At 42.9% G+C, this 16,426-nt stretch overlaps 1 protein-coding gene across 1 annotated transcript in view; it reads right to left on the bottom strand.

The window, feature by feature from the left end:
• Positions 1 to 16,102, bottom strand: part of mrpl23 (mitochondrial ribosomal protein L23) — a 32,421-nt gene extending 16,319 nt beyond the window's left edge. The window contains exons 1-4 of the mRNA XM_056416812.1: positions 15,992 to 16,102; positions 14,503 to 14,625; positions 5,325 to 5,407; positions 1,065 to 1,138 (exon numbers count right to left, since the gene is read on the bottom strand). Coding sequence (XP_056272787.1) covers positions 1,065 to 1,138; positions 5,325 to 5,407; positions 14,503 to 14,625; positions 15,992 to 16,011 — 300 coding nt within the window. The 5' untranslated portion in view covers positions 16,012 to 16,102. The remainder of the gene's footprint in view (positions 1 to 1,064; positions 1,139 to 5,324; positions 5,408 to 14,502; positions 14,626 to 15,991) is intronic.
• Positions 16,103 to 16,426: the final 324 nt, after the last annotated feature.

Below are 16,426 nucleotides of genomic sequence, written 5' to 3'. Positions count from 1 at the left end.
ACACCGCTGTTGATTTTTGTCTGGGCAAGATCAAAACGACGGGCACAAAACAAAGGCCCCTTGCTTTTCACGTCTGCATCAAAGGCACACAAAAACAGTGACTTTTGACATTTTGGAGGGAGGTTTGTTTGATTTCAAAGACAAACTAAGACTTCAAACATTGGCAAGACGTGGAGGGAATGGGCCTTCCTGACCCAACGCTCACCTCAAACACAGGTGTGAAGGCAACAGCTGTGATGCAATGAGTGAGTCTGCGCTGACACGTCACCATCAAGTGTGTCCGTTTCAAAAACATACACACGCACACACACAAAGTGCAAATGATTGCTCACATTCCTTTTCTGGCACACAAGCCCAGAAAGGAGAGCTACACCAGATGATAAACATATCTCAATATTTCCTGTAATAAGTCTGGCAGGTAACCAAAGACGACCTTTCACCCTCAGGCCCTGCAAGAACCCAGACTGATGCCTTTTTAAGGGGGCAGCCACACAGGAGAGAGATTCAAGGTGGGGTTGCGTGATTTGTGTCCGTAGACGAGTGTGTGTGCATGAGAGGATTCCCTCCTGAGAGCATTTTAAAGAGAAGGTGAAGGAAAATGTGCGGAGCATGTGTGCACACCGATGTTCCTTTTTGTTGTTTGGTCTGTTCGTACCTGCATTTGTCTGAGAGTGAGTTTGAGAGCTCACCTTCAAAGGCCGCCGGCCCCCCAAGGCTCCGTGGGGGAACATCAACTAATCCGTCTCACCTCCCTCACCCGGCAAGTCCCCCTTTCAAAAATAGCTCATGACACAAAAGCTGAAGCCTCAAGGCCCCTAAAATGCCCTTTCCCCCTCCCTGGGTGTTGTGTTTAATAATGCTGCCCCCACAATAAGAAAAAAAAGGACTGGGTATGAGCGAGAGAGAAAGTTATTGTGGAGGGGTCTCCACCTCCCACTGTGTACAGAACAGGAGTCACTGAGCTGACGCTACTCAAACAACACACCAACCAGAAAAGTCTGGGAGTGGGAGGGTGAGTGTACGTGTGTGTGTGTGTGTGTGTGTGTGTGTGTATGTCTTCTCACCAGCTGAACGTAGGCTACTTTATAGTCAGGCTGCTTAACCTTCTGGTTGAGATGATTCCTCTTCTTGTTGGAGCCTGAAACACACAGAACAGCAGGTATTACATGTGTTGGTAAACAGGAAAGACATGAGCACATTCTGGTTGTGAGGTAGCAGACGGCGGGTCAAACGGATGACGGTGACTTTTATGAATATGGTGAGAATTGTGCTGGGCAATATGACAATATACTGTGATGACAAAGGAAATGTGTCAACTGGACCTTTACTGCTTCTGTACTGAGGTAGTTGCCCTATAACATCTATAAAAGTGTTTTGGGTTCTTGGTGGATAATGTTGCAAATGAGTGTGCAGGACTGCTTTAGTGTTGTTTCATCAATGTGTAAAATGACCTTGATTTGAAAGGTATTCCTACAGCTGTCATGCGTATCACTATCAGAGCAGTTGATTAGATGATGAAATAGCAACTACTTAATAATCCATTAATAATTTGTCATTTTTAAAGCAGAAATGCACAACATTCAAGCATTCCAGCATTGAGAGTGAACATGTAGCTTAGCTTGTCCTATCAATCCTGGTAAAGGAATATGTTGAGTAGTTTTTAACCTTTGGTTTAATACAACTAGACATGTGATGATGCCATCTAGGACTCTCATGGTGATGTGTCATTGTCTTCTCAAGCCCAAATGAATAATCAGTTAAAAGGAGAAAATAATCTGCATTTATTTATAAAAGTCCACCGCGAAAATGACGAAACACTATCCTGACATATATTTATCGGTGCAATAATCACATTATGTTAAATTCCTATCTGAATATGTTAGGATACATTCCTGTGCAGAGAATACTTGGTGTGTGTATGTGGTGGAGCAGAGCTCGATCTTGTTGACTGCACGTTAACCTCTTCCCCAGCTGGAGATGATGATGACATCATCCCCTCTCCTGTCAGACCTCTCTATGTAGAGAACTCAGGGAGATGTTGTGTGTGCGCGTGTGTGTGTGTGTGTGGCGGGTTAGGAGTCTGGCCTTAAACTAAACCTAAAGGCACTTCACACAGGTACATTAATCTTTACGTTGCAACAAAAAAACTCTCCTATCAATGATGGATACTGACCACAGTATCAAACTTAGAACCCTAATCTCAATAAGACCCTGGTGGTCAAGTCAACAGGGCCTTCCATTGCCATGGCAACAGTTTATGGCATGGAAAACAAGGGAAACATACCGCTGTAATGAGTCTTTTGTGTGTGATGGGTATCTGTGTGTCGTATATGTAGCTAGTAATCACTAGCCATGCAGCCCAACACTCAGGGAAAGCCCTGAGCAGGGTTTCACCCCCCCGGCCCCCTCTAACAGGAGGCCCATGTGTGGGTGGGAAGAGTGTAATGAAGAGTGTGTGTGTGTGTGTCTGTGTGTGTTCCTGATTTCTAAGGAAATCCACAGGGAACTGCTACAACCTTTGAAATTACAAGGTAAGACACTGACCTGTCCCCATACACACACACACACACACACACACACACACACACACACACACACACACACACACACACACACACACACACACACACACACACACACACACACACACACACACACACACACACACACACACACACACACACACACACACACACACACACACACACACACACACACACACACACAGGAAGGAGAAGTGTTTTTCTTCATTCGCATGATGGGCCTTTCCTTACACACACAGACACACAGACAGAGCTTTCATGCAACACTCGCAAACGCAAGCACAATTTCTCCCACTTTGAGATTGCGGTTTGGCAGCCAGCTATCACATTACAAATCCCAGGCCGGAGGGGTAACCATGGCAACTCCTTCCAAAATACCCTTGCCGCCCATGGAGCGAAGAAAGGGTCTTTTCGCCCTTCGCTCTCCTCTGCTGCCGTCTTCATGCTGCCAATGGAGTGGAACTCCTGACGCAGACAGGGATACCGTCTCTGACGCACCTCTGGAACACCGGGGGCCCTGAGCCGCCCTTTCTTCTCAGTCCCCCCAAAGTTCACCGCTTTCCTTCCACCCACCCTACCGAGGGGCTTTCCTTTCCCCCTGGATTTTAACGACGCAACCGTAATAAACTGCGTTAATGGGTCCTCCAAACTGTAAGCTAGGCTAAGCTAGGGGCCTCTCTCCTCCTCCCTCCCTTTCCTTCCCACTCTCTCCTCCAGAGGTAGAGGGGGCTCCTCGTGGCCCTTCAGGCGCAGCACAGGAGGAGCTTGTGCCGACTCCTCTCAGGACATCCATGAACACCTCTCCAACTTCAAGCCACCGATATGTCCTCTACTTCTGGTCTTGCAAAAGGTCAGACTAGAAGGGACCCCGACATCAGTCCACAGAAATGTAAGCAGTGTTCTGGCCCCCGATAAAAAGTAAAGAGGAATATTGAGTCAATGATACAACACTGTTGGCTCTATGATCATCCTTGACAATGGGGCAGGAGGGGGGCTCTGGGGCCGGGCTGTGTGTGGAGGGGATGGGCTGTTCGGGCCCTGAGGCTGCAAGTTTGTAAGTGAATAGTATGTGTTTGTGTGGAGGGAGCGTGGAGTGTCCTGGGACAGCTGGAGGCTGGAATGCTGCCGCAGCAGATTGTCAGATAAGCAGCTGTGTGTGTGCGTGTGTGTGTGTGTGTGAGGGAGAAAGGAGAGCCAGGCACGCTAACAACTACCGCAACTAGCCGCTGGAAAACACTCCCGCTGCTGCGTGTCAATGGGAAGTCCGAGGCAATTACAATTGTATCCAACAATACCTTTGGGGGTGTAATAAATGTCACTGAGCACGTGGATGGATAGTGATCGGGGGGTTTTGCTTCTGGAGGAGTTTGAATTGGTGCTTTTCTACTGCGAAACGTTTTCTTCGCTGGAATCCACTGAACAATCAATTCAAGTTGACAACAGATAGTTATACCTTCTGAACCTTCACATTCACACATCGTGAATGTTTGATATTTCAAATAAGCATTTTAATTAAAGATAGGACTATACGGATTGACAAAACACTTATTTAACAGTATATTTAATATTGGGCTATAGTCTAGTATAACACTGTATAAAATAGTTTCATATCGAATTCCAAAATGATGAGATCTATATGTAAATGTCTCGGATAATAATTCTTTATTGTAGAAAGTTGTATTAAAGTTACCATTTGTTCTTCAAATCAACTATTCATATATATTACAGTGTTTGAGGAGGCAGAGTTTAATACGTGTGAGTGTAAGTTAAGAGTTCAACACACAGTGTGTGTGTGTGTGTGTGTGTGTGTGTGTGTGTGTGTGTGTGTGTGTGTGTGTGTGTGCACCACTTGCTCGATTTACTCACAGCAGCTGCAGTACAACTTTAGGATTTTAATTTGGATGAAATATTTGAAGCTTGCATACCATGAATCAAGTGTTTTTGCCAACGCCTTAACACGCTCTCTCACCAGTTTGGTCGGGCTCCATGTCTCTACATAGATGTACGGTCAAGATGTGTGTAATGCTCTTCCACCCCAAGCTTTTCTAGTCATACGGTCAGCGACTCAGGTATTAATCCCTGCCTTCATGTATTCATTTGTTTTTGGTTCTCCAGTCGCCTAATGCGATGCAAAAAATGTAATATATTGTTTTCTGGAAAATAAAGATAAAGCCAAATCCATGTAATGACACAAACCCCTACTGGTGTAATGTGTATGCCAGTTAATTCAGCCACGGACATATTGACCCATGAACAATCAGTCGAAAGGAGGTCCCAGTCCGGATATCTGCTGGCTACTCCAGAACCCCAGCAATATAGCACTTTGCCCCCTAAGGCTTAGAGGTCAGACCAATATCTGATGGGGCAGCATGATACTCTAACAACTACCTTACTCGACTACTGCTGTCAAAAAAAGTAGGAATATGTCATTTCTCCAGCACTTCACTTCGCAATCTCCTTTTCATGTCAAAGAGTAATTGTTCCCCTGTGATCAGATTTAGTTGTGAGCCCACTAGAATGCATTTTGGCATTAGACACATTGGCAGACAGATCCTCGTGGCAATAGCAGGATAACAGGATTTAATTCGATAAAATACAATTTGGACCTGGCCCTCATTCGGGTCTCAGATAATTAAGACTGGAATGGACCTGCGAGGATCCATAGCATGAGCTAGAGTAATGGTGGGGCTATTGACAATAAATTACATTATGAGGTTGTGTCAAGTTCTCCGGGCTCTGTACATGTGCTCTCTGTATGTGCAAAGCAGTGGAGACACTCACCAAACTGTATTCTGGTGCGGACTGCTCCTACGGGGATGCTATAGATCTTCTCCAGGTAGTTCTTTATGTCATACTTGGTCATTCTGTCCAGACATGCACAGAAAAAAAAAGAGAGCAAAGGAGAACGGGGGTTAAACAAGGCATCCAGCATCAGCGTCTGCATGGGGAGTGGTTTGAGCGCGTGTACGGTTACATGGGGGAACACCGCATTCACTTCATTCACACCGACATAGGAATGATACAGCCTATTTCCACACTGCATTCCCATAAGCTCTGCTGTTATATTACCTACTGTAACGGACAGGACACTCCCCGACGATATATACCCATGTTTAGCTTTTATTCCCTGGACCATAAAGTGGAGAGAGGAGAAATGTGAGTGTCAGTGTTCATCCAATTAGCTGTCTGCATGTATTGATCGCGCCTGGTGAAACCCTACACAGGAAGTGGACCTGGCACCAACTGATCCGGTGGGCCAGCCCAGCTAAAGCTCGCTCACTGGGCAGCATTTGGAATGGATTGCTATGAACAGAGGAAGAAAGGCTTTTAACTGCTAATCAATCTGGCCAATTGGATTAGCCTGGTAGAGAGCACTTCCCAGATGCATCTGACAAAGTGCTTAATAGCGACGCAGTGGTCTGACATGAGTGCCTCGGATATGGCGTCTTCTATCACCTCATTTGTTTCTTTGACAGAACCGAATAATGTAATATGCTCTATTTTTGTTCAGAGGAAATATAACAATACGTTGAGCTGCTGTTACAAAATTAGCCGAAAACAAACATTTGCCTGAGAAAATCCCATCTGTGAACACAAAGACTCTTTGTACCCGAGAATGATGTCATATATGTTTCCATGCTGTACAAACAATTTCCTTGTCCTCTATAATACGCTAAACGCTGGCAAAGCCTCCACTGATGGAGACAGAGAACACTTCCATTTGACCTGCTGAGTTGTGTTTATCAAGCGAGCTCGGCGGACATTCACAGGACTCGAACTGTTTCCACATTTGATTTCCAGAGGCAGGGTGGTTGAATGGGGTGACTCTCGAGTCTGCTCTAGGACCACTGGGGGTGTTGGGGTGAAGGAGTTCCTGCAAGAAAGCTGTAAACATACTTGTTACGGTCTCGTTACAACTATTGTTCTTTACCCAGTCGAGGAGAGAGAAATGGGTTTCTGATGTGGCATGCAGATGCACCGTTCTGCTCCATTTGCACCCGCCTCCCCCCATAAACCCCATAACCCCCATCTCACAGTGTGTGTGTGTGTGTGTGTGTGTGTGTGTGTGTGTGTGTGTGTGTGTGTGCTGGAGTGCAGTGAAGCAGAGCGGCCTGACCGGGGGTACTTGAGATCAAGAGAGGAAGAAAGAGAGAGTGATAGCGCTGAGAGACAGCTGTTCCTAGAAAGCAGGGGCGGGGACCCGGAGGAGAGGAGAGTGGCTTGGGGACTGCAAAGTCTCGTCTGGATCATTAGCAGAGGGGAACACTGATCCTGATTAATGGGGAGAATCTGAATCCTACCGCTCTCAACACTCAAATGATCCAGTCACCACAAACACAGAGCTACATGAAATACGCACAAGCATGGTTATGTTACTCTGCACAAGATGCCGACGCATGTACATGTATATTTGACGGACTGGTGCTAGCTTTGGCGAAAAAAAGCAAATACACGACACAAGAATAAAGAAAAAGAAAACCAGAGAACACAAATCAAACTAATACATTATTATTTATCAATAGCAGTAATAAGTCAAATGGGAAAAACATATATACGTACATAGCGGCTACTCAATTATATTTAGCGCTGTATTTAGAGATTAACGCTAGAACGCTAGAAAAAGAGGGGTTGCATTAAAAATATGTTTTTCTCTGACCTGAGTCGATACATGACTCCCATTTCAGCTAAAACTGGCATCCAGTCTGAGATAAAGTCTTGGGGTGAAAGTTGAGGAGAAAATGTCAAGTTCAGCGGGAACATAAACGAGGCTAAACTTAGACAAAGGGCGTGGTGTCTCCAAAAGTGATGCAGCTAGCTTTGGATCATCATCATCCCAGTATAAACACCCATCTTTCTCCACAAGCTAACCTTTCACACCTCTGCCTTTACAGGAAGAATGAAAACCTGCCTCTAGCAACTGCCAGGGCTACAGGCATCGTTCCTCAGCAACTGGGGTATATTTATACGCAAACACACACGCTGCAAAGATCCCTCGCCCAAGATGATGAAAGAACTCCAAAGGCAAAACCTAGAAGGGCATCCGATGACGCAGGCGATGGACCAAGTTAAATTGTGGTACGTTGTTGCCGAGCCGGTTTAAAACAAGAACACTGGCATCATTGTGAGAAAACCATTCAAAAGTTATATTGTTCTGCATTGTTCAGGGGGAGGTGTCAAGGAGAGATGTAAGACCCAAATCTGATATCAAGTCGTGCTCAAAGAAAAAGGTCTCTGAAGGGATGCCGGCACAGATGAAGACATCGGGTACACCTGATTCCTTTGTTCAGCCCCGCTGTGACATTCTGGTTTGCGTGTGACAATATATCAGATTTGTGAATCTGCAGATTAACCTGCACACCTCTGTCAGCTGCTCTCAGGTGTAATCCTTCCTCTGCAATGGATCTACAGGCTCCTGGATAGTTCCCGTTCTCAAATGTGGGCCAACTCACCCTGAGCCAAGAAGATTGAGAGTATCAGTTCCAGTAGTTTAAAGTCCATTTACACCTGGGCATATGAGAGAAGTAGGTGAAAGGGCACAGTTGAAAAAGTGCGAGACAGGACAGAGGCAGCTTTGACCGTGTTTGACAATAGGAAGAGTGAATGTATTCTGAAAGCTCAGGGACTACATGCCACTTGTCTGTTAATGCGCTGGTGCTAAAAGAACATCTGCCAAGTGAATGGGTGGCGTCTCTCTTTACATAAAGGACGCCCTATACCGCCACCCACTCACAAATAATACACAATAAGGACTGAAACACTAGAGTTAAGCAGATCTGGATTGTTTTGGCTAAATCATTTTTGTAAAGGCTGAAATCTCTCTGACGGTAAAAATTGTGATGTCCTATTGGTCTAAGACGTACTAACCTGGTGGGATAAGAGTACCTTTGTTTCTCGCTCTCTCCATGTTTCATGTCTCAAAGGCAAACAATCACAAAATGCCAAATATAATTATTTGGTATTGGAAGGTCCTCAACACAATAAAAAGGTATAGCGAATATACATAAGTATACACGGGATAATACTTGTACTCACAGCTTATAGAGTATATCACTCCAGTGTATATATACTGTTTGACTCAATGACAGTGTTGGATTTGAGTTGGAAGAGATTCAACACTGTATTGCATCAATGTTCCTCCTTACAGGTTCATGAGGCTAAACCTTAAAAAGGTACAAAACTGGAAAGTAAATCAATATGACCTAAACAGGTTGATACAATCCACACAAGGAGAAAAGGTCAGTCAATTTAGACGATTTAACGTATTTTCTAAATACTCAAATGTGGCGATTCTTCATATTATCCATAAAAATAACAAAGACAGGTTCAATGTTTCAGTCAAACAACTCCTGAGGTATCAGGTATCTTGTTAACGTTATCAAATGTGTATAACACAAACATGTCCTCAACATATGACCCATAATAACGTCTCATTTAGTATGAGATGGCGTACCAATGTAGATCAACTCAGGTTGACAACAAACAGTTGGTTTAGCGGTGGGAAAGTGGGTAACTGAAATGTTTTTTGAAGAAATATGTTGATCTGGTTCAGTTTCATCTCGGTCATTATGGTGAGTCATGCTTCAGAAATTGGTGTGTGTACTTTGCTGTATAAACTGAATGTCGTGCCACATAATTAGCAATCACTATAACAACATTTGATCCAAGAATGCTGTTGACATGTCCTTCTTGTTTTAGGTTGAACACTACTTTGTATCGGGATGATTCAGTGACCATCGTGCTTCTTGTGGCTACCATGAATCCTCCTTGGAAAGGTTGCTTGTTTTTGCAACTCGACTTGGCAAACCACTGAAAAGCTTTTAATGTGGCTCCTTGTTTGATAGAAACTGGGCTGCATCTACATTTGGGTTTTTTATGGAGCCTTTTTGGTCAGCAGATCAACTTTAAGTATTACAAGGGAATGGAAAAGAAGAGGATGCAGCCACACAGAGGTGATACAGAGTTGCCGGCTACGGGCGCTTACGGCAGCTTGGAGGAGTCTCAATCCTTCAACACGTCATCGACCATGTGGCCTACGCAATATGCCTCACATTACCCCCAAAATATCCCCGTGAAGAATGGTGACACGGATGTTATTTTTATAATTTGATGACAGCATTTTTGTTTGAATTGCCCATTGTAGCAGCTAATACAACACAATTATGTTAGGTTTATTACAAAAATCTGATGACATACATGCCGAACAGGAAGACGACCACGCGTACATACGCAAGTTACAACTTGATAGCGCTGGTCTCAAAGGAGCCGCAGCATCCCTCAGTGAATTGGCCCTCTGATATGTTATCGCTGTGTGTTTTAATAAGCCTCTCAGACTTCATTTAATGTGTAACCTTTATGAACACACCGTACAGCAAACATCTACGGTACATCAGCCAGTCCACACACACACACACACACACGCACAACATCAAAGTACATTGTGTCAGAGCGGCTTAGTGGTGAGAATGAAACAGGAGAGTTGTTTTCTGCGCAGATGAAAGGCGGTAGAAAGCCGCTCCTTATTGTCAGCCAGCCCCATTGTCGGGTTTGGGTTGAGATACGCACACTCACTACTTTAACCCTCCCATCTACAGAGACAATACATGCACAGAAGTTGCTCAACACTAAGTATCAAGATCATAATAGCGTACTTTGTTTAGAGGGAAAGCCATTAAGGAACCTGAGACTTCGGGAGAGAAGAGATAGTTGAGAGGTTGAGAGTATAAGAGCAGCGTGTGAAGGATTACATTTATTGTTCGGGTTTTGGTCCGACAATAGAAAAGAAATAGATCAGAGCACCGGTCACCAGAAGTTACTTTTACTACGTACAGAGAGACAGGTCATTAAAGACTCAACAGTTAGTTAAACTCCTCTACTGGCTCGCTAAATGACTTCCTATGACATAGACCACGTTTAATTAGCGTGAAAAATAACCCTGTTTCCAAACTTGAGCCCCGGGTTAATTAATTGGAACGGGCGAGCAGTAACATAGTGGTTTCCATGGAGATCATAACATTATGGTCTCCAACAATTCTCAACACTTGTCAGAGTGGAAAGACAATGTGATCTGTTGTGTAGCGGGGTCATTTTGTACATGTCTGATTACAGTGGGAAACCGCAGCATGGTCTTGTTTCATAGTTATTACACAGCGTAGTAGCAGGAAATCTGACTGATTGGTGGACCAAGCACAATGCTCAGCGTGTTCTTTTCTTTATGTGTTTGCGTCATTTGTGTGCGTGTGCGTGTGTGTACCCAGAAACTTGATGATGTTCCGTCAAGAGCAGAGAGGAAATACTGACAAAAGACAAAAGGCTTTCAAAAAGACAAACACATATGTCCCTCCAGCAGGTAGAAAGAGAAGTACGAGGGAACACCTTCCAGGTGTCTCAAAGGTTTGCCAAAGAGGGATTGGTTTTTGGATGGGTTGCAAAGTGTTTAAGAAAAGCACAATAAACAGCAGAGCCCAGGGTGGGACAGAGAAAAGACATGCGCAGATGAATAGCAAGCGAGATATTGCAAAGAAGCAGGAAAACTAAAGCAGGAGAGAACCAAACCAACAACTATTCATATATCTGGCTCCCAGCTGTCAATAAGATAGAGGCCACTATGTGTTATTGTCTTGAGAAGCTCAACATTACCACTTCTCATTAACAGCTGTTCAGCAATACAACATGTTCACGCCCAAACTGCCTGCCCTCAAGAGCCATCATAAGTATCGCAGCTTTCACTCCCGTAATGACTCAGGCTCATCAATAAGCTGGAAGTAGGGGTGATATTTGGTGTCGCTGTCTCTCCATCGGTGTCCATTTACTTCATTGTGTGTATGAAAAGTAAAGAAATAACAGTGTTTCAAGTACACACCGAGGCCCCAGCAGCATATCAATCAGCCATGCACCTCACCCAGGCATCAAAGACTGAGGAAAAAACCCTTACACACCCTTATAAACACACACGCACCCTGCACTTACCCACTTTTGTGCATATATACACAAAGACACACACACCTTTTTCACAAACTGGCTAACCCACACTGACAAGCGTGCACGCACGCACGCACACACAAACACACACACACACACACACACACACACAATTACATAAGCACCCTAGGAGTTTGGCAGAGAGGAGGCAGGAATCAGAGTGGGAGGCCAGGCACCTGGATGAACAGATTACAGTCTAAACCCCACCAGAGACACACAGATGATCTGCCTCAAACTTCAATTTTTCTTCCCAGTGTGGGCTCTGGCGCTCTGATCACCCGAGGAGCAATGCTAACCTTAGTGACCTTGGCTCGCGGAGGTAGTCGAAATCTGCTCAAGTGCTGACTGGAAAACGACCTCCTGTTGAGTCTCATGACCGAAATATGAGTTGTCCAAACCAGTGTTCCACCCCCCGCCCCAATTCCTAAAATGAGATGATTACCCCGCTACACAGACATCATAACACTCATGACTAAAAAAGTATACTCAAAAATACAACTTTTTTTTTAATGCAGCTGTTCATTTTCCTGTGCCGCACTATCAAGTCCCCACGAGTAGCTCACAATGAGCAGTCATGAGGACTCGAGTTAAAGTCACAAATGAAAAACAACAGGCCGAGGGAGAAAGAAACATGATCTGGAATAGATCGACCGAAAAAAATCAATAAATAATCAAATAAAAAACTGTTTTCATTGACTACAAATAAAAGTTATTGTTTTCTCGAATAAGAAAAGATAAAAATGACGAGGCTTTTAGTCACTCACTGTCATGTTCAAGAAACCAGTGTGAGATGGTTGGAGCTTGGAGATGTGTGTTCCTGCTGAACGTAGCCAAAGATGTCAGCTTTGGTCATAAAGGGATGGGCTTGAATACTCGGGTAGCTATGGTGTTATAAAAGATGCTCAATTGGTAAAAAGAGGCCAAGGAAAACATATTACACCACCAGCAGAATGGATCCATGCTTCCATGTTCTTTATGCTATAATCTGACCCTACCATTGCAATATCGCAGCAGAAATCAAGACTCATCAGTCCAGGCAACGTTTTTCCAATCTTCTATTGCCCAATTTTGGAGAGCCAGTGCCAATTGTAGCCTCATTTTCCTGATGTTAACGACTAGTTCTTTGAGTTACTCGCCTTTCTATCTGCTCCAACCAGTCTGGCTATTCTCCTCTGACATTTGCCATAAACAAGGCATTTTTGCCCAGAGAAATACCGCTCAGTGCATATTTTCTTTTTTTTCCTGGCTATTCTTTGTGAACCTTCAAAATGGTTGTGTGTGAAAAAAAATCCCAGTTTATTGTCGGCTTTTGAAATACTTAAAACCAGCACGTCTGGCACCAACGACAACCGTGCTGAGTTCAAAGTCACGTAAAAAAATATTTCTTCCTCATTCTGGTGCTTGGCTTGAACTTCAGCAGATCGTCTTGACCATGTCTGAAGGCTTTGAGTGAGGAGGCACTTAAGTGGTATTTACAATTGGACACAAGTTTTGAAAAACGATCAAGAACATTTTGCTTTCATTTTTGTGTCGATATTAATATTGGCTCCTCTAGATGACGAATGTTTGACATCTGGCTGTTGACAACATGGCTCAAACCTCCACTGCAGCACCAAATAAAAGCGTGTTTGAGCTCACCTCACCATCGCAACTAAGCTCATTGAAGACATGAGGCGGTAAGAGCTGACTTTACCGTTAAGGACCGAGCCAGTACTCCCGGTTCTTGAGGCTGTCTCGCCACCTGGTGGCCATGATGGCCAGCTACATAGAACTGGTCCAGCAAGACTGCTACCATGCCAATAAAAACAAATGAAATATGTACACTATACTCAAACAAAAGTAATACCCTGAAATAACTTTGATGCCAAATGAAATAACAGATTGTGAAAGCAGTTTAGCCTTTAGATTGATGCATGTCTACAAATTCACCTTTGAAACAATGTAGAAGCTTTAAACCTTCAGGAGCTGGGATTTTGAGAAAGACTGGAGATAGATTTTTGGAGTAATTGTCTATTAAATAAAATTGCATTCGATCAGATCATTAATAACAATGGACATTATCAATAAATAATAATACAAATAATAAATGTGTGTTAAATTCGGTCTTAAAATGGTATATTGAAAGTTAAAGCCAGAGGTTATTGAAAGGCAAATATGCAAAAACAAGACAACCAAATGATGCGATTGTTTAACGTTTCGATATATGTACATCAAGACATAAACTTTTACTTATTTCAATTTCATCACAGTAGTAATAATTATTATATTATATTGGAACAAACGAGCAATACACAAATGTTCCATCTTCTCGAGTGACATAAATAGAGGCATCAGAACACCAAAAGGCAAGTTGAAGGAAACTGTTTTCAGTCAAAGTAAACTTACACAAGCATAAAACCATTTGACCTCTTTGTAATAGTTGAAGACACGACTAGAGATCACACACTGACGAATATGACCTGCAAACCATCCGTTTTTAATTAAAGTTTTCCCATTAAACATTTTTACAAAGCATCTAAGAAATTGTTGAACACTAAAGAAGTGTCAAAGTTTGGCTTCAGTATTCATTTTTTTGCCCATTACTTCATAAAATTAAAATTGTTTAAATTCAGGTGACCAGTTATATACTGCAGACACACAGCCACATTTATGTTGGACAGTCATGGCTTTTTGTTGGTTTTATATCCACATTCCTGAGGAAGATCATATTCTGAGTAAAAATAAGATTTTTGAACAGAAATATAGCTTACAACACATACAACTTTACTTACTAAAAGAGATTATAAACAAAACAGATGATTCAAACGTAATATAATTCAACTCCTACACCATATGGTCAACACATTTTGTCAATACATCTTTTTTGTCATGGGGAAATGTGGTGGTCATTTTTCACTTTGTTATTTGATGAGCAGAATCATTGCATTTCTCTAATGCATCTATTCCTGACGACAGGGACGATCTGTAACTAAAGACTTACTCCATTGGGATGCGAAACTGGACCGTGTCAGGAGGCTGCTCTTTTCCGGGCCTCACCAGAGTCATGAACCAGTTGGGTCGGAAAATCCTCAGCTGAGGGTTTCCCAACTGGTAGAGAGGGTATCTGAGGAGAGACAGACTTGCATCATCTCCAGTATCATTCCTAGATATCGTGTAGTTGATACAATCCCACTAACAACTGGGAGGATATTAGAGAACAAGTAATCATTTAGAATTAAGTGGTAACATTCTCTATAGCCTTTTCTTGACGACATTTGTGAAAAGCAGAATATTAAAAAAAGATCTGTTCCAAAAGAGAGCTCTGTGATGAAAACCCACAGGATGTGATCACTGTTTGTGGTTTTCCATCCAAATTACACAAACCACATGCTGTGCCTTGATGTGATGCATGTAATGAAGTATGGAAATACTTGGCTGCTAAACGCTCCACCATGTTCAGCAGCTGGTCAAAAACTGTGTCTGCTGTTTGGTGGGCAGGAGGTGGAGAGAGGGTTTAATAATAATAATAATATTGTTATATCCTTTATTATTATTATCTGACCCATCCTTAGTTATTAAGGAGCAACGGGCTGCAGTGAAGCGCCCTGGGAGCAGCTGGGGGTTCAGTGCTTGCTCAAGGACACTTGGACATACAACTAGCGGGGAGAACGGAGATCAAACCGGGTACCTTGCAGTTATGGGACGACCACTCTCCCCACCCACCGAGCTGCAGTCGACGTTTAGCTGAACGTTTTCACTCAAATCAGCTCTAACCTTTTAAAATATCTTCATGCCAATGCCCAGCTGTTTACATTTTTGTCAGTGGTACAAAAAAGAGGTAATGTCTGTCACCAATGAAAAATTTGAAAGAAATACAATGTCACCAAGAGTTTCTTTGAAGACAATGATGGTCAGAGGAGAAATACATTAGACATTTAAAAAAAACTGTAGCTAAACATAGGGAATACAATATTATTTAACCAGATATGTAGCTTAATTTATTGGAAATATAATTATGTTGAAGTCAAACATGACTGTAATATGTACAATGACAGCATTGCCCCGATGCAGAATATTATAATAATAGTTTAATGAAACGTAAAGTAACGTTAAAGACAGACAGACCGTTCAACGAACTGGATGTCATGGTAACCTGCACCGTTACTGTAACTACGACTCGAGCTACCAGTTTACGGCAGTATGTTTTTAGCATAGCTGGCTAATTCTGGATAAGTTATTGTTTCTGTAACGTTATTTTAAAAGGAAAAGTCAGCACATTGATAAGAATAAATGCAACAAACATGTGCGAAAAGCTGCTTTCAGAATACGGGGAGGGGACAAGGGGGTGGGGGACCTTTTGGAAGCCCAAGACATACGAAGGTTAGCTGGGTTTTCTCGTTAACAACCCGACAGAGTACTAGCACGGATTAAATCTCTATCAGGGACGTCATTTTGCGTATTCACGCCTAGAAATTAGGGGACAAACTTACAGTAGTCTTTTTACTGGCATCACTGGAAAGGTGTGTTCCGAGACAGCTGCCAGGTAGTTGTTTTATTGTCTTTTTAAGGTTGTCAAAAATCTACGCGTGAACGGAAGTACTTCCGGGGGCACACACACTGCGCATGCGCAAATGATGGTGCACTGTGTCCTTGAAGTAAACTTCAAAAGTCTCTGCTGCGTGGACGTATTTATGGCCTGCAGCTTTAAAATACGAATTAAAAGTACAATGTGGGTATTTATAGCAAACAATAATAAACAGTTACATTCATGATATCCCAATGAGAAGATTTTTTGTTATTTAAGTCAAACCTGTTGATGCATCTTCTGAATGTTTTCCAAATCTCTTAATTCCTCGATATTTTGCCCCACTTTAATTATTAAATCTGTGATTTGAATATACTCTTGCCATTTGAGATAAACACAC

This window comes from Pseudoliparis swirei, chromosome 6 (genome assembly GCF_029220125.1).
Source record: "Pseudoliparis swirei isolate HS2019 ecotype Mariana Trench chromosome 6, NWPU_hadal_v1, whole genome shotgun sequence".
Taxonomy (NCBI): Eukaryota; Metazoa; Chordata; class Actinopteri; order Perciformes; family Liparidae; genus Pseudoliparis; species Pseudoliparis swirei.
The sequence above is the reverse complement of the archived record's forward strand: the minus strand, read 5'-3'. Positions and strand labels throughout refer to the sequence as shown.